We start from the raw sequence: 23,108 nt of genomic DNA on the forward strand, positions 1-23,108 counted from the left end.
GTCATCTAGGGACTTTGTTTCTGTAGTCTGGTATGCCAACAAACCACGTGAAATAAAGTCCTAATCCCTTTGTTGGGAAGCATTGTGTGAAGGTGGACAGTCACAATTCACAATTTGCTGATGGCTTCCATGGAATGTATTTAGCCAGCTTTCTTGTGGACAGACTCAGCAGTGGTCTATCTCATGAGTGGTTACTAGTTTGGGCCACTGCCTGAGCATTGTTCCTGAAGTGGCTTTTCATAGTCTTGAAATTTGTTTGCCTCTATGACCAATTACAGATGTAAGACTTTCTTGCTGAGTCTGACCATCCAGTTGACAGAACAAGGGTGTATTCATTCAGGACTGTTCTAAGGGTTTGCTTTTTGTAACCCGTATTTATTCATTTCCTTTGACAGAATGTGTTCCGAAGGCCAGACCTCACAGAGCCAGGGTGATTTTAATAGTAGTGTTTTGGCCCAGACAGTTATGGTTCCCACTGTTGAGGAGGTTTCAAGTGGAACCCCCTCCCAGGCTCTATGTGAAGAGGATTCTTCTATCTCACCTTTTTATGGCATATCCCAGTTACGCTCTAAAGTTAACAGCTTCGCTGCTCCACTTCCGTTAATTGCCATGGATCAAATTTTTTCAGACAGCGTGGTGCATATTCTGTCGTCATCTCAGAAACTCTATACTCAGATGACCTACAGAGGCAAGTAGAAAAGGCTGTCAAGTCTGGTCTGTGCATCACAACCTGGGTCCATTTTCAGCCCCTCTTCCACTGTTATTTTGTGTCTTGGCAGAATGATTTGATTCAGCCCTAAACTGTTTCACAATTGTGGTGCATTTAGCTGCCATGTCTAGACTTTATGCAGAGCAAGATTTGTCTACAAGTTCCTATAAAGTGTGCAAAGCTTTCCTTAAGGGTACATTTCTCTTCCATCCCCCCTTTTTAAGGACCTTTTTTTCCTTCTTGAATATATGTTTCATTCTGGGGAAATAACTTTCTCCATTTGAACAAGCAGTATTTGCAGATTTGAAGTTTTTGCCACTGAAGATGCTCTTTTTAGTAGCATTGACTTCAGCCAGAATGTTTCATTTGGCCACCCATCTAGAAGGGTCAGCAGTAAATTCTCTCCTGAAGGTTAAAAATGACTGAATCCCCTTAGTAGAAAAAAAGTTATGTACTTGACATAATGTTACATTTTGCTTAAAGAATTCATTTTTTGTTAACCGACCTACCTTCTACCTGCTTTTCTCTTTTAGGAATATTTACTGGTTCTGTGTAGTTGGTGCCTTTTGCCTGGTTAGAAACTGGTAAACAATGAGATAGATACCAGGTAGCATGAGTAACAGGTGGTTGTAAGAGTAGTCTCGGAAGTTTTCTCTACAGAGCTAAGCTGGGTAGAGTACCAGAGTGCGAAAGGTTAATGAAGGATAAATTCTCCAAGAAGATCTAATGTTATGTTAAGTGCATAAGTTACGTTTATTTCTCTTGGAATATTTCCAGACTCAGTACTTCAGTCAAAAATTACACCTGAAGTACCTTTGTGTGTGTCTGTGAGAGAGTTGCGTATGCATACACATATATGCACGTGTGTGTGCATGATGCATCTGTATACGTATATGCAAATGTGTGTATGAATATATAAACTTAGAATCAATGTTATGTTTCTATTGAAAAGTGCATTTAAACTATGGAGACTTCAAAAATTTTGAGTACAGCTAGATGAGTGGATATGGTGCAATCTGTAATACATAGACTGAACTCTTGGAATTTGGGGGCACTACATCTTAAGGGAGGGATCCCTGATTTATTTCGGAAAAACATGATGCAATCTTCTGTTTTTTGCTCTCCCTAATCTTTTTCCTTTTGTCCACTATTGACTTGTCGTAGAAGGTCCACTAGTATGGAATGTGTGTGTTTTTATATAGGTGGAACAAAGCTCATGATCTGCTAGTGGAACAGAAGATAAAAAAGGAGGAGATACCGCAGGTGGTGAAGGAATCAAAGGTTATGCTGCGGTATGTACAACTTAAAATCTTTAGAACATATTTCTAAGACACTATTCTTTCAACTTATTTACCCAAAAGTATGATTTGGCAAATCTTCCATTATTTGTACACATAATTTCTAAGGTATGTAATCTGATTCTTGGCTGTTTTTTTCTAGTATCCATATAACCTATATGGTAAGACTTTATGCAGATGTAACTTTGTGTAGATTTGTTGTGACACTGTGGAGGCATTATTCCTATTAGAACCTTTAAAAACAAATGTGAACTGCTGGACTAGATTCATGAGTACTGTCTCATGGGGATGGATGGTATGCACTAGAATGGATTACTGAATCCCTTAATGATTTATAAAGACAGCTAGTTAAGACCCACTGTGTGATTGTACCTCATTGTATAGCCACAGCAGTGTGCACAGGTCATATATGCAAATTATCCCTCCAGGATCATGTATGAGTTGAATGTGGCTACACCGGCTTTATACAAACTGGTCCCAGCTACACAAGTTATGGTGTCCTTTCCTGCTGATCTTCTGCTCGGCTTACAGACCTAAGCAGCAACATTAGTACAAAAGTAGAATAATAACTCAACGTTTGCATGGTAGGAACAGGAAAAACCCTTCAAACAGCAGAGGTCCCTGTGGTGCAGTCAAACCTGGTACCATAACTACACTTGTACTCCACCCCCCCCACAGAGATGCAGCTAAGTTCTCTCTAGTGGGAGCTGTTTTAGCACTAGATTTCCTCATTTCCATATTATTGTAGTGACCCTAGCTTCAACTTCACCTTCACTTTTGTTAAGATGCTTTTTGACAAAACACTTCATATAAAAGAACAGTAATCATAAAATGTGTAACACAACATAAAACAAGAATAAAATTATGTAACAGATGTTTAAGAATGATACCATATCTATACTTGTGTTTTGCTGTCCTGCTTAAGGACAGGAAAACTTTTATAAAACACTGTGCTGTGACAGTGGAGTGCATCACTACAAGTAACTTAGTAAGATACGTGACACTTACTATGTAGCAGTTCCCTCCTATAAGATGGTAAAGCTATCTTTGATAGACATTGATTCAGTCTGTCGCTCTGGTGGAGCTGCAGCACTAGTGTTTTTTTATGTGTGCGCCATTCATAGATGTTGCCACTTTTCATTGCTAGCTGTCTTTGCTGCAGTCCTTGCCTATCAACTATATTGATGACATGCAGCTTACTAAACATTGTGCACAGAATGCATTTATGCAGTTGCACAGTGTGTGAGTAACTTTTGCAAAAAGCATGTGACAGTACAAGCTTGCTTAAAGTATAGAAAAATGAAAGAATGAGAGAGTGCGAGAGAAAGGATCAAAATTTAAATTTGAACTTGGATTTGCCTTATAAGGTAAGCGTAATGAGAATATTTGTTTTCCCTTAAAAGAAAAAAAAATCAGATTTGCATCTGAAAACCACTTGTGGAAAATAGTAAATTTGAGAGCATTATTGTTCTTTGCAAAAAAAAAAAAAAAAATGTGATAATCACTATACAAGTCTATAATGCTGCTGCTTACTGTAAAACAGTTGCTAGATAATGGCTATTGAAAAACCTCAAAATTTGGGTTTTGTGTATTCTGGACACAAAATTTTTGAGGGAATATGCCCATTAGGATTTTGCCAATGGCTGTAATTGTAAGGCAAATGACAAAGTAAGGACAGGACACCCCTGTCTGGTTCCTCTGTTCAACCTCATATTGTCAGATAGGAACCCTCTCACCTTGTTTCCATATCTATACTCCTAAAATCCCACTTAGCTCTATCAAATGTCTTCTCTGCATCAAAACCCATCAAACATAATGAGTTGTCTTGCATTCTGCTTTCCATTTCAATAGTCATCTTTCTGCAAATGTTTATGTCCTCTCCGCAAAACTACATTGATCCATATCTATCTTGGCAACACCTTAGCCATTCTGTTGGCTAGTATAGACGTAAAACTTTTTAGTTATGGCTCATAATTGAAACTGGTCTTAATGAAGTTTTTATCTCATCCTCTCTCATCATAGCTGGTAATTCTTGAGGCTTATTTTGTTATAACCTTGGCATATTTAAGTCTTTGAATATTTCCATTTCTGTATTTTCTTGATTCAGTCCTCTGCTCTATACTGATTTTCATAGAAGTTTTGAAATATCTCTATCCTCTATAGGATCCATTAGTTTGGCAACACACTTTCTCTTTTCTGTTGTATAAATATCTTTTGTGCTCTGGAGTTATGGAAAAATACTTGCTTAACAGTGACCTTTTTAAAATCATGCATATTATCCAGTTACTCCCTTATTTTTCCTTTAGCACTCAATATTTGCTCCGTTTGATGATCTGAAAAAATCCCCTTCATCTGCATTACTTTAACTGTGATAGCTCTCAAAAATCCTGTCTCTTTCCATATCTCTTTCTCTTACTTCTACAATATTGTAAATTTTCTTTTAATCCCACTCCTCAGCTATCACTTCTGAAGAAATGTGTGTTTCCTAGCAGCAACTATCGAACTGTTTTTCACTACCCATTCCTTACAATCCTCCATTTTTACATAGGTACGTAGGAAAGCACCGGTGCCTTATTTTTACTTGATTACCCTGCTTCCTTTATCTTAGTTTTATTGGTGCATGGCTTGAAATGTTTGTTGGATGTGTTTCAAAACTGTAATACCCATGCTGTTCTGAAATATGTCCAGTCTAGTCTAATTATTTTACCATGGAGAAAAATATGTAAATTCTGTGTCTGGGTTCGTGCTAGGAACTAGGTACTCCGATACATCTTCACTATCGCATATCAGGTTACAGTTACCACCCATGAATAATAATCCATGTTGGAAGCTAATTACCTCTGTCATAAGTCTCTTAAGCTTCTTAATAGCTGTTTTAGGTGGAATATAAATGCATGCCATTGTAATCCTCCTCCTTCCTTGCCAGTAACCCTTTAGTTTATAGGAATTCTATAAATAATTGTATGTCATTAGTAGATCAACCTGATCTGTACAGATGCTTGTGCTGAAAATGTATTTGTGAGCTCTGCTTGGTTAATTGTGTTAAAATGTATCAACAGTGCAGCCTGCCGAAATGAAGAGAAATGTGCATGTATCATGGTAATGGAGTTAAATGTATATGATGTCCTTCAAGGATGCATCTGCAGTCCTAACAAATGGGTTGTCCTGCCTCAGGCAGCCCTTCGGTCGGCCGGATTCCAAAGTCTGGGTCTGGCCTCGGCTGATGTCGCACTTCACCCGACGTCATAGCTGCTGTCAATTGGGTATAAAGGCATCAGCCGACGCCATTTTCCTCAGTCTTTCTTGCCGCGCGGTGCCCGAAGCAGAAGCTGTTCGCAAGTGCCGGTCGGTCAGAACCAGAGATTACTACTACCGAAGACTTCTAAAAAGCTAAGTACCCCGTTGGGGACTCTTTCTTGCCTCAGCCGATGTCAGAAAAAGTAAATAACTGTTTAACTTGTGGGAAACAAATACCTCATAAGGATTTCCACTCTTACTGCCTTCCTTGCTTAGGCCCAGACCACGACATAGCAGCTTGTCTGGCCTGTGCTTCCTTCAACCGACTGACACTTAGGCGTCGGTCGGAGTTTGCAGAGGAGTTTTTCGGCCCCGCTTTTGCTTATAACATGCCGTCGGAGACTCCGACTTCACAATTAGCTAAAAAACGTAAGGAAAAGGACCGACACTCGCAGTCCGCGGTTTCGGCCGAAACCACGGTTAAGCTAACCGCGAGTGTCTAGGTTTAGGCTGAAACAGAGTCCACGGTTCTTCCTTCGGCCGAAAGCATGCCTCCTACAGCCGAGGCCTCACTCCGCATGGCTGAATCTGCTACGGAAATTCCACCTGCAGTTGCAGGTTCTCAGGATTTATCAGATACTATTCCTTTAGACATATCTACTCCTGCACGTGGAGCTGCTAGGCCCCCTGCATCTATGTCTGTCAAGGCTTTCTCTAGGGCTAAAGCAGCTAAATCTTCTAAGGCCTTGCCTCCTAAAACCCCCTCACACAGGCCTACCTCTAGTTCACAAATGCTCAGCCTGGCAGAGGATCTCATTTCTTTGATCAGGGGATCCCAACCTCACCCTGACAGGGCCTCTCATCCCCCTCCAGAGAAGAGGCCTAGAGCAGAGCCCCCTGAGCCAGTTTCAACAGATTATTCCTCGGATGATTCAGAAAATTCAAATCCTCCAGAAGGCCCTTATTCTCCATATGAGGACTCTGATGCAGAAGATTCCATTCCTTCTGCCTCTCCTCCTGAGGAATTTTCTTTTGGGGAAACCTTGCATGCTATGAGAGAACAATTTCAATGGCAGGGCCAGGATTTTTCAGATTCAAGGAAACTGCTTAGGACCTTTTTACATTTACCACAGCGTAGGCCTTTAGCCATTCCTCCAGTACTAACAGTTGTAGATGATGCATTTAATGATGCTTGTACTGCCCCTGACTCTCTTCCCCCGGCCCCTGCTAAGCCCGACAGATACTACAGGGTCCCGGACACACACTTTCACTTGTATAAGGCTCCTATTGCAGATCCTGAAACTATTTCACAGGGCCCCAAAGCTGTAGCAGCTGCCTCTGCCAAAAACCCCCTCCCCTCTGAAAGAGAATCTAGAGCATTAGAGAGATGGGGTAAAAAAAGTTTATACTTCTGCTACGCTTTCAGCTAGGGCCTTAAACTGTCAATTCCACATGATTCAGTATCAGGAATTTTTGTTAGATCAGCTAAATAAAAAACTGTCTTCTCCTGACCCTATAGACCATAAGTCCCTTCAGGATTTGGTACATAACACTCAGCAGGTCAGTAACCATTCCTTAAAATGCGGCTATGATGCACTGGAGGCTTCCTTTAGATCAGTCATGACTGGCACAGTGATCAGAAGGCATGCATGGTTAAAAGAGCAATCATTACCAGACCATGTGAAGTCCAAGCTCCTAGATGCTCCCATGGAGAAACAAAGTTTGTTTGGCTCCCCTGCACAGCAAGTGTTAAAGAAGGTGGAAGAAAAAGCAAAATCTGTCCAAACAGTCAAGGATTTCTTACAGGTCCAGCCTCCGAGGTTTAGTAGAAATTGGCCCTCGAAGAATTGGTCCTTTCCAGACACCTCCAGAACACAGAGGCAGAAATAGGCGCTCAAGAGGAAGAGGTCAATCCAGAGGTGCCTACAGGGGACGTCAGTGGCAGCCTAACAACCAAAGAAGTACTGCCACAGATCCAGCTACTACCACAGGGCAGTCACAATGACTTGCCTCTGATACCACCTACCAGGGAACAACTGGAAGTACCTTTAGGCGAAAAGCTAGCCTTATTTTCAGTAAACTGGCATTGCATTACAGGAGACAAATGGATTTTACAGACAATAGACAAAGACTACAGGTTCCACTTCCATACTCTACCAAGAAAGAGAGGAATGCCAAACCTACCACCAAACCAAAAAGCAAATGCTCTAGGACAAATCAACCATTTACTAAGGATGAGAGCTATAGAAAAAGTGCCTTCTATGGAACAAGGACAAGGAATTTACTCCAGGCTTTTCCTGGTACCAAGAAAAGAAAACCAATGGAGGCCTATTCTCGACCTGTCCGCTCTGAACACATATCTCATTGTTCCAAAATTCAAAATGCTGACCCTACAGCAACTTCTTCCCATGCTGGGCAAGGAGTCTTGGCTGGTGACTCTAGATCTCAAGGAGGCATACCTGCACGTCCCTATACGACCAGATTGCAGAAGATACCTCAGATTTCTTGCAGGATCAGAGCGTTATCAATTCTCAGCATTGCCCTTTGGCTTATCTACTGCGCCCAGAGTATTCACGTAATGCCTGGCATCAGTAATTGCTCATTGCAGGCTTCAGGGAATTCAAATTTATCCATACCTGGACGACTGCTTAATACAAGCGGACAACAAGATCAAGTTAACAAAAGATTTGGAAAAGGTTATTCACCTACTGCAAGCACTGGGATACACAGTCAACATAAAAAAGTCAAGGCTGGTACCATCCCAAAGGATAACATTCTTGGGTGCAGAACTGGACACATCAAATCAAATGGCATTTCTCACAGCAGAAAAGCAAAAGCAACTGCCACTCTATTTCATGGCATTAACAACGCAGAACCAGCTTACAGCAAGAAAAGTCCTGCAAGCCCTGGGTTACATGGCATCCTGCATAATATTGATTCCACATGCCAGACTACATATGAGGAAGTTGCAATGGTACCTAAGGAATTTATGGTCTCAGCACAAGCACAGCCTAGAAACCCAAATTCCAATAATTCCATGCCTGAAGCAAGAATTCATGTGGTGGGCTCAGGCCTGTCAGTTGAACAGAGGGCTGCCTTTCCACAAGCCTCACCCAAACCAGACTATCACCACGGACGCCTCAGACCTCGGATGGGGGGCACACATGGTGGACAAGTGCATACAAGGCATATGGACACAAGACCAGCTGAATCTACACATAAATCAAAAGGAGATGCTGGCAGTGAAGCAGGCAATTCAGACATTCAGACCGTTTCTTCAACAAGGTCATTTGCTGATAAGGACGGACAACACCACAGTCATGTGGTATATCAACAAACAGGGAGGCACACACTCATATCCTCTATGCCGGATGGCAATGGACCTGTGGAATGTGGCCCTGAACCTCAACATTCAGCTCCAGGCCATATTTGTGCCAGGAAAAGAAAATATACTAGCAGACACCTTAAGCAGAACTACCACGGATGCCCACGAATGGATGCTGCATCCAAACATCTTCAAATCTATAACACAGAAATGGGGTCTACCACAAATAGACCTGTTCGCATCCCCACACAACCACCAATTGAGGAAATTCTGCACAAGGACATACCACCCTCTTGCTTGGAAGGTGGAGACTCTATCCTTCAGTTGGGAAAATCTGACAGCATATGCATTCCCACCTCTTCCTTTGATGCACAAAGTGTTACTGAAGATCAAAGAAGATCACCCAAGGATCATCCTGATAGCTCCAGACTGGCCGAGGCAGCATTGGTACCCGCTACTGAGGAGTATGTATCGGGCACACGCATGGCCTCTGCCTCTAGTTCCTTTACTGCTAACACAGAACAACTTCAAGATACTACATCCAAACTTGAAAACTCTGCAGCTAGCTGCTTGGAATATTACATAAAACAAAATAACCCAGTTTTATCTCGGAGGGTTAAAGACATTATCCTGGAGGCTCGCAGACCCTCCACAAGGAAAACTTATTCAGCCAAATGGAAAAGATACCTCATTTGGAGTACAGCAAAAGGAGAAGATGTATCATTAGCAAACATAGCTAACATCATGGAATATTTAGCAGAACTTTTCCACAATGGCCTGTCTTACTCCTCCATTAAGATTCATGCATCAGCAATTTCAGCAGAATACAACATGGATCCTCCAGTCTTCTCTCATCCTCTACTCAGGTAGTTTCTGAGAGGAATTAAAAATGTAAAGCCTCCAAGGAAGCCACCTTTGCCTACATGGGATCTTAACTTTGTGCTGGAGAAGTTAACACTTCCCCCTTTTGAACCAGCAGCAACAGCAGAATTACAGTTCTTATCTTGGAAAACTGCTTTCCTGCTTGCAATCACTTCAGCAAGAAGGGTATCTGAGTTACAGGCATTAATGGCAGTACAGCCCTTCCTTATCTTCCATCAGGATAGAGTGTCCTTGAGAACTAATCCTACTTTTATGCCAAAGGTGGTCTCCAGGGTATCATTGAACCAAGCAATCCACCTACCAACATTCTTCCCCAACCCACAGAACAGGGGGGAAAGACTGCTACATACCTTGGATGTGCACAGGCAATTGCGCTACTATCTGGACAGAACCAAGAACAATAGAAAAACTGACCAGCTTCTGGTAGCATATGCAACAGGATTGGAAGGAAAAGCAATTTCAAAACAGACAATCTCAAAATGGATAGGAAATTGCATTAGATTTTGTTACTCTTTTCATGGAAAGACAACTCCAGAAAACATCAGACCTCACTCCACAAGGGCTACAGCCACTACTACAGCTTTCTTACGAGAAGTGGCTACCAAAGACATTTTAGAGGCTGCTACTTGGAGCTCCGTGCATACATTTGCCAAGCATTATAATCTACCTTTATATTCCAGATCCCGGGCAGGTTTTGCAACTGCTGTTTTGCAAGGGATCTTAGCTACACCATAATCATATTGGTGCCTCCTCCCCCAGTTTGGCTATGGTATTCTACCCATTTGTTAGGACTGCAGATGCATCCTTGAAGGACATAGTACAGTTTTGTACCTACCATAAATGTAGATGTCCGAGAGGTATGCATCTGCAGTCAGGATTACCCACCCTCCTTCCCCTCTGTGGTACTCCTAGGGTAATTGCCCAACTTTAGCTAGCTGGGGGAATCCATTATGGTGTATTTGTTTGTATATATGTATATACTTGTTTATTTGTGTTGCTCTCTACTGTTTGAAATCATTTGCATTTATCCAAATTTAGCCTTCCTAGAGGGCACCTGGCATCTGGGGCAAGAAACACTGAGGAAAATGGCGTCGGCTGATGCCTTTATACCCAATTGACAGCAGCTATGACGTCGGGTGAAGTGCGACATCAGCCGAGGCCAGACCCAGACTTTGGAATCCGGCCGACCGAAGGGCTGCCTGAGGCAGGACAACCCATTTGTTAGGACTGCAGATGCATACCTCTCGGACATCTACATTTATGGTAGGTACAAAACTGTACTTTTCAATAGAGGACACTGGCACATCAATGGTTAACCGGCTGACTTTTTTTAAGAAGGTCAATGTAAATGAGCTATTAAATCATTAAAAGGCACCCCACAGTGTTGGGTAGGCCCGAAGCCAGTAGGTCTGGTAGCAGCCACTATGTTAGCTTTTGTAAAGAAGGGCGGAAGTGTTGTAATTGTTTCTGGCTCCAGGTGTTGCCATAAAAGCTCTAAATGTGCATTGTAGCAGTCTGCTCATGTCCTGTCTCAAATTTTAAAAGGAGATATTGTGGGAACCTAGAGTCAGGTGACCGGATGAGGTCATTGTGCAAGTCATCTTAGATATTCTATTTTACAGGGAGTAATCTCGGAATATAGAGTATACTGTTTGAGGCCTGACTAAAAAGACTGCTCATGTATTTCATCTTACCTTGCACATGTAAGTAATAAAATTCTTAGATTCAGTCAGGAATGTAATGAAGTTTAGTTTAGATATTGTTTTTCTTTATTTGTCAGTCTGTCCTTCAATGTTTATTTCAGTATTTCCTGTGATTTTTAACTCTGTGGTTTACTGTGAATATATATTCAATATTTTCATGTACTTTTATTATTAAATATGTTTAAAACTTTTATTGTGGCTGGTTCTTGTAGAGCGTATCTGACCTTTGAGAGTACTTATATTTATTTGGTGACACTGGGCCATTCCAGAAAGCCTAGCTGTCTTGGTGAACTACTACCATTTGTATTTATATAAATATTGCAGAATATAATTGGACACCCTTTGTTAAGGGCCTTAGAGTAAACTGATTGTAGAGTGTCTGGTGGCAGTGAAGATACCTTATAGTCTGGGCAGAAGGTGGCATAGCTAGTAAACCTGTGACAGCCTTGTGTGTGTGTGTGTGTGTGTGTGTGTGTGTGTTAGCTACTTGGGGTATGGACACAAAGCACTGGGTTTACAGAGAGGGTGCTGGAGAACTTTGCTTGGACACCCTGCTAAGGACTTAACCCTGCAGCTGTACTGGTGGGGAGTCTCTTATTGGGGACCTGGAGGGAGACAGATATAGAGACATCCAGAGCCTGGGCCGAGTGTGTTCCCTTAAGGGAAATTGTACTTGATGCAAAGAGCTATGCATCTGGAAATACTGAGTATATCCATTTGCATTCCAAGTGCACGTCACTTTCCAGTGTCAATGATGAGGATTCAGGCTCCTTGATTACTGGCCCAGCGTGGGGCCAACCACTTATTGGTAGCAGTGGTGAGCATCACAAGTATCACAAATCTGCCCTTATTGTCTGTCATCTTCTCCTCCTTTATCACTGTTGGGGCCCCTCTTACAATCACTGTCATTATCATGCTTTTCATTTGTTCCCTGATACTCTGCTGAATAGCCTTTTTTGGAATTTTGCCAAATTCACATGCATGCTCTTTGCTGATCTTGTTATGCAAGTGCAGCTTCTCATCTCTGTTTAGACCCATGTCACATTTCCCAGACTTTTCATTTCAATAAAATATTTAAAAAAAATAGATACATTTTCAATTTTATTCCCACAAACCATTTTGATGTCAGCAAGAACATTGAGCCTGCTAGTTCCTCAAATACCACACCAGTGGCCTTTCATTTGAGGATTCTTTGTCTTATTAGGTTTACTATCTTTGCCTTCTCATTTCTCTTCCTTCTATGCTTCCTAAGATAAGAACATGTGAGGCCCGTTTCTCAATCCCATCTCTGAGCTACTGTTTATGGATGTCAACTTGAAAGCTTGGCACACTTGCTTTGCTGTTGCTGCCCCAAAGATGACCAATGCCCATTATATACTCCAGACAATTTGATTGATATTTGTTATTGAAGAATTCTAAAGTCTACTTGTTTGGTCTGCTTGTAGTCCTGGAGTCGGTCTTTTTTTTTTTTCTATTTGGTTGCCTGACCGGTTGTCATATTTGGATGTGTGTGGCAAGAATGTATATATTGCTGTGCCTGACTTAAGTTATGGGGCTGTCAGTGTTCATAGCAGGGAAGACTCAAGAACCACCTTGAAGTTGTTGACGCATGTTCCCAGCTATTCCTCTGTTAGGTTAGTTCGGAATATGCACTTGCCAGGACCAATGGACATGGTTGAGGGTGGGCTTTCTTCAAGGATTAGTTAGTTTAGCTTCTGTATTCAGGATGCTTCATTCAGAGAGGTTGTGCATTTTTGCCAGGCTTCCCGTGTTCAGGTCAGCAGGCATCTTTAAGATAAAGCAGACATGCTGGTCTTGGCACTTTTTTTTTAAAGAGTAGGATATCCTGGCACCATGAGTGCAAGTAACATGTTAGCCCCTTCTTCCGAGGCATTTGGAAGTTCTGGGAGGAGGGGGGGGGTTAACATTGCTAGTGTGCCTGCTGCAGTTTGGGCCAAGGCTCTACTGGTGGATCCTGGCCAGACTAGCCATCATTTATGGGCCAAGAGAATTGGTGCTCGACTATCTGCTTTTTCCCTTCTGCCCTTATCTGTTGGTCCTCTTATCTGTCTCCCTCCTCAGGCATTTACATCATCTGGGAAATATTAAGATGGACCCAGACTTCACTACTGTAGGAACACCAGATTCTGTCCTGTTTTGGGGAGGAGAAAAGCCCATTCTGTCATGAGTTGTATGTCATTTTTATGTGGTACTTTTCCAGGGTAACTTTTCCAGTCACACAACTGGGATCTGCACCATTCTTAGCTTCTGTTTACTCTGCTGGAGAATCCCTCTTAGTTGGGAGCTGCCAATTAAGTTTTTCAAAGTCTGGAGTCGTCTTGGGTGTTGCTGTTATGGGCAAAACCTGGAAAGAGTTGAAGCTCTGTGGGGTGATTGTTGTCTGATAGTACTGTCTGGAAATCCCTTGAGAAGAGTTTAATTGCAGTCCAGTAGGGCTGCCATTTTTTTTTCTTTTTTTGTGACTGTCCTTTCTTTGGTGCAACTCTGTTGCTACCTGTTTAGCTTTAGGTTTGAAGTTAAGTGCTCCTCATCAGTTTTCCATACCCATGAGAGGGTGCTGGATGTATTTGTTGGCAGCCTAGGTGTGGACACTGTTTATGTTCTAAGTTTAGACCCAGCTGTATCATCTGGCCAAAAATGCAGCAACATTCTCTCTAATTGAATACATTGTATTCACTGGAAATGGCTCACTAATGAACTGACAAGAGATAAAAATCTATAAAAATGCAGTCGATCAAAAAGGAAAATATAACCTACCAGTCAGTATGTTTTAATAAATTATCATGGGCATTTGTTGACCTCTTTGTTTTTGTTTTAATGTCTTTAACTGCTAGTTAATCCATTTGAATCCTAACTACTGTAGTCCCACTGATACATCCAACTAATTTCTCCCCCCCTGTTTATTAAGGTTTGGTGAGGGACTGTGCTTGGAGTAAATATGTGGTTTCTCATCTATTCATCTGTGTTAGACTTGAAAATAGTGAGGGATGTGCTTTGCTTTAAAAAAAAAAAAGTGTGTGTGTTCTAGAGATGGGGAATTGTTTGATGGAGAAGTTTGTGTTCCCAAAAAGTCTTGTTTGTGTTGCAGTATACATTTTAAGTCTTATGTTCATTGGTTCATACTAAGCTATTAGTCTGTAGATCATTGCATGTCTAGTCAATAGTTAAAGGTAAGAATCAAATTCCTTACCTTGTATCTGTGAGGTAAACACCCCTTACTATTATGCCAAATCCTCCCCCTTTTGTTTTTTATGCTTGTATAACTGCCAATCTCACGGATATGCAGTAGATCGAGCAGGGTTAGGTTATTTACAACTTGGAGGGCAGGCATGGATTGATGTGTAAGAGTTGCAATGAAAAGAGGTAGGGCATTTAGATGCTGTGGATAACTCCGTGAGTTCAGTGTTGTTTTGGTGAGGAACAACTGATGTTCGGTATATAATATCTAATGCAGTAGCCTAAGCTGTTTGGGTTTTACCTAATCTATTGGCCAGATTCCAAGAACTTTGCGCACCCTTCAGAAGTTCCAACTTCCAGGAACACATGAGGTGCTCCATATAAAAGGCATTTGGAGTGCCAAAAAGCTTCAGAGCACTATGAATGTCTTTCCATATCACTGTTGTGGTGGGTATTCATCACCTGTGGGATCTCCTACCAAGGATAGCCCGATGTCTGGCCAGTATACAAAAGCCTTAATTAACTAGGAGCATTACAAGGCAGATGTATGCTTTCTGCACACATGTATGGCGTAAAGATGACGTATGAATGCTCAGAACCCAGAACTTCATTGCCACCGGCCTGAATGCCATTATCATTCATTTGTCTGAATGGCCTTTACTGTGCTGCTAATGCCAAACCTTGCCAGGCAAAACTTTTGTATGTTGCTCTAGATAACCATAGTTTGTTTGGCATTGCTGTGGCGAGCTTTGACTTTGCAGGATCAAGGTAGGGTAATGAAAGATTTGACGCACATCTTTGTCTCTCTGATTCCCAAGTTTCAGAGAAACTGTCCTAGCAAGACTGCATTTCTGCATAGACTGCCTAGGCAGTCATTCAAGGCTAAGAAGGCTTCTAGATGTGCTTCTCATAAGCCTACTCGGACACCTAGGCCTTAGAAACTGTCCTTTCCTGAACCTCCTGCAGAACAGCTTCCTTATTTTTCAGGGGTATTGCAGGGTCTGTTAGACCATGGTACTATTCAACCAGTTCCACAGACTGAGAGGAGTTTAGTGTTTTATTCCAGGAAGTTTCTGGTCCCCAGGAAAGAGGGGTCTTGGATACCTGTCCTGGATCCTTCCTTTCTGAACACTTTTTTTTTTTCTCAGTGTCATCCTTCGTATGCTTTTTCTTCAGACTCTGTTTCCTCTGTAGCTTCCCCACGCCTTTCTAGTTTCCTTGGATCTAAAGGATACCTACCTTCATATTCCTATCAGATGATCTTGGACAGTTTGGTTCTGAAAGTAATCCTAAGGGGATTTGCTCAGTAGTGTGAATCCTTTCTTTTTCAGGGAATTCCGTCCTGTGCGGGGAACCAGATTTCTTTTTCCTCCAGTTATGCAGAACATGCTGGCTCTGGGAGTAGAACCAGTGCCCATCAATGTGCTTAGACAAAGATCATTCAAGAATATTTCTAGTTCTCAAACCAGAAGGATTCTGGATGCCAGTGTTGGATCTTTCTTTTCTAAACCCTTTTGTTAATATTCTAAAGTTCAAGATGTTCGCTAGAGATGCAAAATATTAAATTGATGTCAAGGTAAAGCTGGTAGAAAAGATGCCTATTATCACATTCCTATTGTCAAACATTTCCCCGTTAACCATTTTGAGACTTGACTGCACCAAGGATATTCACAAGATGCCTAGTTTCAGTCATTGCTTAAAGCAAACTCCATGGCATTCGCATTTTTCCATATTTGGATGATAATCTTTGCAGACCGTTTTTTTTTTTTTTTTTTCTAGCTGCTAGGAGTCTCTAGCAGCTGTTCAGGAGCTTCTACTCATTCTGTGTTTTCAGATCAATTCACAGTGTTTGTGTTGGGTGTGTGAGAGTTCCTGTTTCCCACTCTGAAATGCTACATTTTCTGGCATTCAGCTTTAGAACATAACTGACACCATGAGTTTGGCCATGTTAAGCTCTCCTGGAAGATGAGCGACTTTGTTGGAATTAATGATTACTTCATATTTGTAATCCATGTGACTTTGGCCAGTAAAAACTTTGTTGTCAGATTTGAAATCAGAGAAGTAAATAACAAGTAGCTGTGAATCCAGAACAGAGCCCTAGGATGCACAAATAGTGACACTTCTCTCTGAAGACAGTGTGTCACCAGCTGTTGGAGCACACTGTACCAGTGAGAGTCATTTTGCAATCAAGTGGGTTACAGGGGGATTTATGTTGAGCTTGATCAGAGTATAATGTCAAAAATGTTTGTTAAATTGAGGTAAAAGTGTTTGCATCTTGTGTTTCTGTGACTGCTTCAAAGAAGTCAACTAGGCTTAACAGGCATGGTTTACCATTTACAAAGCCAAATTGCTTTGTATCTAGGGTTTGCCATGGCCCTGTTTGAGGGCCATGATTTGCAGGGTCTGCCGTGAGACCTCCCTTGTGGAGAGCAGTACTGCAGCTGTTTGTCAGGCTTCTGGAATGTGCTAAGTTGAGAAGCCATGATTGAGTAGTTTAACAAGAAGGGCCAATAAGGGCCCTTCATACTGAACATGAAAACAGCCCAGTATGTTGTTTGGCCTCATAAAGCTGCTGATTTTTGTCCTGAAGAGCACTTTTGGTATCTGTTCATATGTGATAAGGGGGAGATATAGATTGGATGCTTTGTAATGGAAAATTTTGAAATACATCTATAAGGCTGTTGGCTGTATCTTGGGGTTTGGGTAGGTGAAACCATTACAGATAAGTCCACTGCAGTATTGGGTATTGGGTATTATTTTTGAGGTTTCTTATGTAATTAAATAATGCCTTGTGGTTCTCCTTTGCTGTTTTAGCAATTTTTAGATCATAATTGACTGCAGGATTTGAGATTACTACTCATTTCTTGGTTAACTTTGCGAGGTTGGTTTAACACGCTAAAAAAAAAAACTTTCCTCTAGGGCTGTGAGCATTTCCTTTTATTGTTGAGTTTATAGTTGATTTCTACCATAAGGAATTTGTTTCTCAGCTTGGTGTTACAAATGTGCTGAATAGGGACATAAGCTCCTGCATGAAGAGTTGAGATGCCAGTATAAACTCTGGATATAGCCTGTGGTCCTTTCTTAGAGTCATTAAGGAGGGGGATCTGCTGAACCATCTCAAGTCATCACTGAGTGGAAGAAGTTAGTCTTGGAGCGGTATCTAAACGTGGTCTGGTTGGATGCTGACTTTGAACTTTGACTGTATGGTGAACAGTACAGATTGGTAATCTGGTATGACTGGTGAGGTTGACGCTGGGTGGAGTGTAGACTGATGCTGTGATGACGAGGACAGGATCGCATAATTTCAGTGCCTTTAGTTAGGGAAGGTACGGTTTGATTTAGGGAGGTTTGCACTTCGTAAGTCAAGGAAGCATTGAGCAAATTTGAAGAGATGTAGGAATTACATTTTATTGAGGGATAGTTAAAGTCCCCTAAAAAGATGGTATTTATGATAATAGAGCAAGAGACTTATGGATTTGCAGCTGTCATGGATGGTGTTCTGCAGTTGGCCAGGATGTGACATGATGATTTGTTTACTGACTCTGGATATAGAGGAGTTGAAGGTCAATGTCCTGGCCATTTAGTCTAGAAATGATAGCTTTTTGGAAAAGGTCAAGCATGTCATTATCAGTGTTTCTTCTGTCTCCACTTGTAGGCTTAAAAGTGTGCTATACTGTACCAGGTAAGTAGGAAGTACTGCCACTATACTGGAACCAGGTTTCAGTGATAACGCAAATATCCGCATTTTCTAGAGTCAGGCAGGCCTTGTGGGAGGTTATATCTAGAATGGAGCAATGCTGCACTGACATTTGGCAGACTTAGGTTTGCATTTAGTGGGTTAATAGCCTGCGAAGATGGACTTTCCTTACAAAAGACACTATAGGAAATTGAGAATAACATGGTCAGTATGGGAAGACCTATTCAGAGAAAGGTATGGACCTTTACTTGTGAAAAAGGCAAGACTTGTCTTCCATCTCACTTCATCCTGACACACAGTGGGCCCCTCAGAATGACACCAGTAAGTAAGCCAATTATTGTCTCTCATTTTTTTGTTTATGCTGTGACATCATTCTTGGTGGCAGTACGATGCTGCTCAAGACTAGTGTCTTACTAGCCATAGTGACACTCTGAGCTGTGCTTTGTATCCCTCTTCATATAGTCCAAGCGGGTGCATTGCAAGTCATTAACTCCCGCATGAACAATGCCATGTCATATTCATGCTTGGGGTGAAGGGCTATGAGCACCCTGTTGGTACATCAAACTGCTGCACCAAAAGGCAGCTGTTTACCCTTTCATTGCTCAGCCTTGTGTGTAGTGCATTGGTGTGATGCACTATGGAGTCACCAGTTGAAATTTCATTACCATGGTGAGTGGACTGCTGTTGTGCTGTGTAGTGTCTGGCCAAACTACTCTAATTCTTGCCTGTAGCGTTGATGGAAAAATGTATGGAATGGAAGTTGTTTTCTTAGTGTTTGGCTGCAGTGTAGGTAGTCACTACTTCATCTAGGGTGTCTTTCTGATTTATTGTAGCATTTCAGCCTAAGAAGATTTTGGGTTTGTCTTGATATATTTAGTATGGGTATAAGTTTGTGTGAGAAGTTTGTATCGGGCTGTAATAATTTATACCTCTCACATGTGGTAATGGCAAGAAATTGTAAGAATTTGGCCTTTTGTATACTTCCTTATGTTACCTAGTTCTAAAAGGCTGGTAACAGGTAGGGCAGCAACAGATTAGGGACCTGTGGTTGAATTATAAAAGTCTGATAACATGCATTTTGCAGTATACTGTTTTAAATGATCCTTGGTCTGTCTAGTAGGAAATAGGAATTGTATGATAAAGGGTTAGTGAAAGCAGTGCAAAACTTGCAACATGGTAGCATGGTACAATAGCTGTACGTTATATAAGAAAAGGGGTACAGCAATACAGTATAATATAGCACAACACAGTAGCCCTGTGATGTATATATGAGACAGATATATATTGCTGCATTATAATTAAGTACAGCACAAGACTGTTTAATATTATAAGGACTGACTGAAATATTAACCAAATTATATTCAATATAATGTGTGCCTTAACAGCAGGCATGGAATATTCTGTTGTGGCTGTTAGTGTACAGCTGAGGAATATGTAGGCATGGGTGTAACAACACCTTGTTCCAGAAGCTGTAGACAACAGCTGATTCCAATGTTCCATGAGGAAGTTAATACATTAGGCAAAATGTTACAAGAAATGTTGGTATAATTGGCATGGGTGCCAAAACACTGTAAGCAAGGTGTGGAAAGCAACCCACAGTGTTGAGTACAATGCTGAAAAGCAGAATTCAGTAAAGTAAATGATTACTGTCACAGCACATTTACATTAGAGTAGGGCAGTAAGCATTCAGCCATGACAGAGAAATACTTAGTGAGGAGCAACAATTTGCAATGCTAAATTAGTGTCACTAGTGGATAGTTAGTGCCACAAACTGGTTGATGCATGCAGTTTATTGCAGGGATGTGAAAGGTCAGCACTAGGGTGTAACTAGTCCAAGAAATAGGGGTTTGGAGGATTAGGACAGATACTTGGATGAGTACTTGCTACCATTGTATGCACTCTGGTACTGTGTTGTAAATTCCTCAAACTTAAGTGTAGCACTTCCCAAAACATGTGGGACTGGTTTTCAAGTCACATTTAGTAGCAGAGTTCAAGACAACTTGTCTCAAAGCTCAGCACGGTAGAACAAATGCACCAAATTTAAAGCTGACACCAGAGGTCAATAACATTTTTTGCTCCCCTTACTTCATACTGTAGCCTTCCGTACCCGGTACTCCATATACATTGCCAGGCCTACCAGCTATTACATTTCCTGTGGGGTTTCTCATTTTAGCTGGGGCTTGCATGAAACCTAAGGGCTTCCAGGACATCTGGCTGTGGGGTATTTATACTTAATAGCCAGCCTGTTACTCCCGTCCCACACTGGTATCTATAGTACATCCAAGAGGCAGGTGTGCAATGGGGATGTCTGCCATATTGTCCCACCTGTGTGGCAGCTCAACCATGTCCACTGTCATTTCTTCTTTGGGCTATGCTCTGTCATCATTGTGTCCCCAGTCTCCCAGTCTCCGCCAAGGACAAAGAGGATGCCCATGTACCCCCCCCACACACACGCACACGATGGGCATTCCTGTCCCCTCCTTTACACTCCCAAGCTGCTGATTGAACCAAGGTGGGCTGGGCTGTAGTTAGGGCTTTGTTCCTCTGCCACTGGTGTTGCTCTACGCCATTGGTTACTTAAAAGTAAACTCTTACTGCTAAGTAATCGGTAGTAATTCAGCACCAGAAGCAACAGTAGCCTCTTGTTTGACCTGGGGAACTAGCTAGACCAGTTTTAGATGCAAAAGTATCAGGAAAAAGCACTGGTTGCTCAGTTGTCTTTCCTCCAGAAAGTCCCTTGACAACTGTGGCTGCTCTAGTGGGACCCACATTACTGGTTGGTACATGAAAACAGCCTGCCCCTGTACCAGTGGCCTCCTCCATAATAAATGAGTAAACCGGTTAATCATTCATATTGTTTTGGTTACAGGAGAATATTGCTTCACTAAAAAACAGATACCACAAAGATGCAAGTTGTGTGGAAGTTGACGTCTTCAAGTTCAGGGCATTTAATGGCTTGCTATGTTTGTTTTAATTTTTGTCTTTTATAACTTAGCAGTACTTTGAAGGGTGTTTTAGTGGATTAATTTGAGCCTGCAATAGTTAATTAAATCTGTGTCTTTGCCTTCTGCTGCAAAGTATGGCTTGGAAAGCATAACAAGACCAGGAGCAACTGTAATAATTATGTAATAACATTTTATTCAGTAAGACCGTTCCATTTTCTTTCGTTGCCGAGTGACATTTCCTGGCTTGGTGTTTGAATGGTGCATGTTATGAAGTTGGCTTAGGCATTCAAATGCTAAATGTATGAAAGCAAAAGTTCTGTTTATTTAGTTGTTAAATGGGTTGAAGTCCATTTTTCAGTACAGGTCCAGCGGCACTGTCTATTTAAATGACTTGTTCCGAGTGTGTAGTCAGAAATGAACCCCAAGATTCACAGGATATCTGTTTATCTACCCAAAGCCTAAACATCTGCATTAAATTCCCAGATATTTATATATCACAGGGTGACTCACAGGGAAAATAATCAACAAAATACTTCAAACTGTGCATCAGCAGTGAGTGATCTCGAAAATAAACAGTATGATTTAGAGATCTTTTATTGCATTGGCGGTACAATTTGTGCAGTGTGTGGTGATTACAGCAGTTGGGGTTCCAGTGTGCAGGCTTCTCTTTTCTCTGACTTGTTTGGCTTCATGGCTCTTCTGAAAGTTGTATATGAGCACGCACTTGAATTTTACAGGACTAGGATAACATTTGATCACCAGAATGTGTTAAGAAAATGCGGAATTTTGACAACAGTCTTTTTGTGATACAGAAGGTTACATACCAGTGCACTGAGTAGGGCATTTTTTCACAGACTGTTTTGTGATGTCTGTCTAACACATTACTGCAGTGCTTCAGGACTTTAATGTCTAGATACAGACCTAACAGTTACACAAAGAGACCCATGGTGTGCACTATTTTGTATTGAAAAACAACAAGGCTACTTAATGGTTAGCAACAATGGTAGATTTCACAGCTATGAAGTAATTTACCATGCTCAATGTCTGGGAAGGGAAAACACAAACTTACTCATTTTGTTTTTCCACTTATCAGTTTTCTTTTGCTAGAGTGCTGCAAAGCTGCTTTCTAACTATACGTATGCTTTTGTCTGCAGAGATGGATACAAGTGTTTCTTTGACACACTGTTCAACAACAACATCCCTTTGTTTATTTTCTCAGCTGGAATTGGTGATGTATTGGAAGAGATCATCCGTCAAGCTGGTGTCTTCCATTGTAATGTCGAAGTTGTTTCCAACTACATGGATTTTGATGAAAATGTGAGTTATAATTTCTTGCTGCAATTTGAGGGTTTGATAATAGACACCGCCTCCTTCAAATGTGTGGTGTTTTGTAGTCAACATGTATTTTTTGCATTGATGAAATTGTCTTTTAGTATAATTTTAATACCAGTCTGTGCACTGTGATTTTTTTTTAACCAGTAGTATAATTGGATATGTTTTTTTTTTTTCCTTCTAAAAGGAAAGCTTAGTTGTGCAGAGTGGTGCTTAGTACAGTCCGTGAATTCTGCATTTAGTTTGAAAAATAGTATTTTATTTTTGTTTTCTTTGCTGTCTTAATTTTGACTGTTTTTGTGCTAAGAATACTGTGTTGATTAGGAGTGGTGTGCATTGCTATGCTGCAGGTTGTTTGCTTTAATAGCTGAGTAGCCACTTGACAGGTTGTCTGCACCCATTTGTGCTACTTCACTGGGTGTCTGGCTAGCTCAGTTTCCCAGATTTTTCCCGAATTTTAATACTGTAAACTCAGATTTTAGATTCCCGCCATCAAGATAGATTAGAATTCAGTATTTTAATAGTGCAATTAGTGTACTGCTGACCCTTCCCAATCAGAGCTTTACAGCATGCAGCTTATTAGCACATGCTGTCTCTCTTTCTCTCTGCCTCAGACTAAGACATCTTGGCTAGCCAGTCCATGGAGTATTTTTGTAAAGGAAGGATCTAAGTGGACATCAGTTGCTTAAGTGCAGCCAGTATCATTGCTTATGTGATCACCTTTCAACATTTGCATAGAAATAGCTAAGCTTCGACATTTTGATCTCCAGGGACAGTTTTTT

At 41.3% G+C, this 23,108-nt stretch overlaps 1 protein-coding gene across 1 annotated transcript in view; it reads left to right on the plus strand.

The window, feature by feature from the left end:
* Nucleotides 1-1,911: 1,911 nt before the first annotated feature.
* The window catches only part of NT5C3B (5'-nucleotidase, cytosolic IIIB), a gene marked incomplete at its 5' end in the record, with an annotated part of 732,004 nt that continues 710,807 nt past the window's right edge, over nt 1,912-23,108 (plus strand). Inside the window, 2 exon segments of the mRNA XM_044054786.1 lie at nt 1,912-2,001; nt 22,149-22,311. Coding sequence (XP_043910721.1) covers nt 1,912-2,001; nt 22,149-22,311 — 253 coding nt within the window.

Source organism: Protopterus annectens, chromosome 13.part0 (assembly GCF_019279795.1).
Source record: "Protopterus annectens isolate FY-2018-M chromosome 13.part0, PAN1.0, whole genome shotgun sequence".
NCBI lineage: Eukaryota > Metazoa > Chordata > Ceratodontiformes > Protopteridae > Protopterus > Protopterus annectens.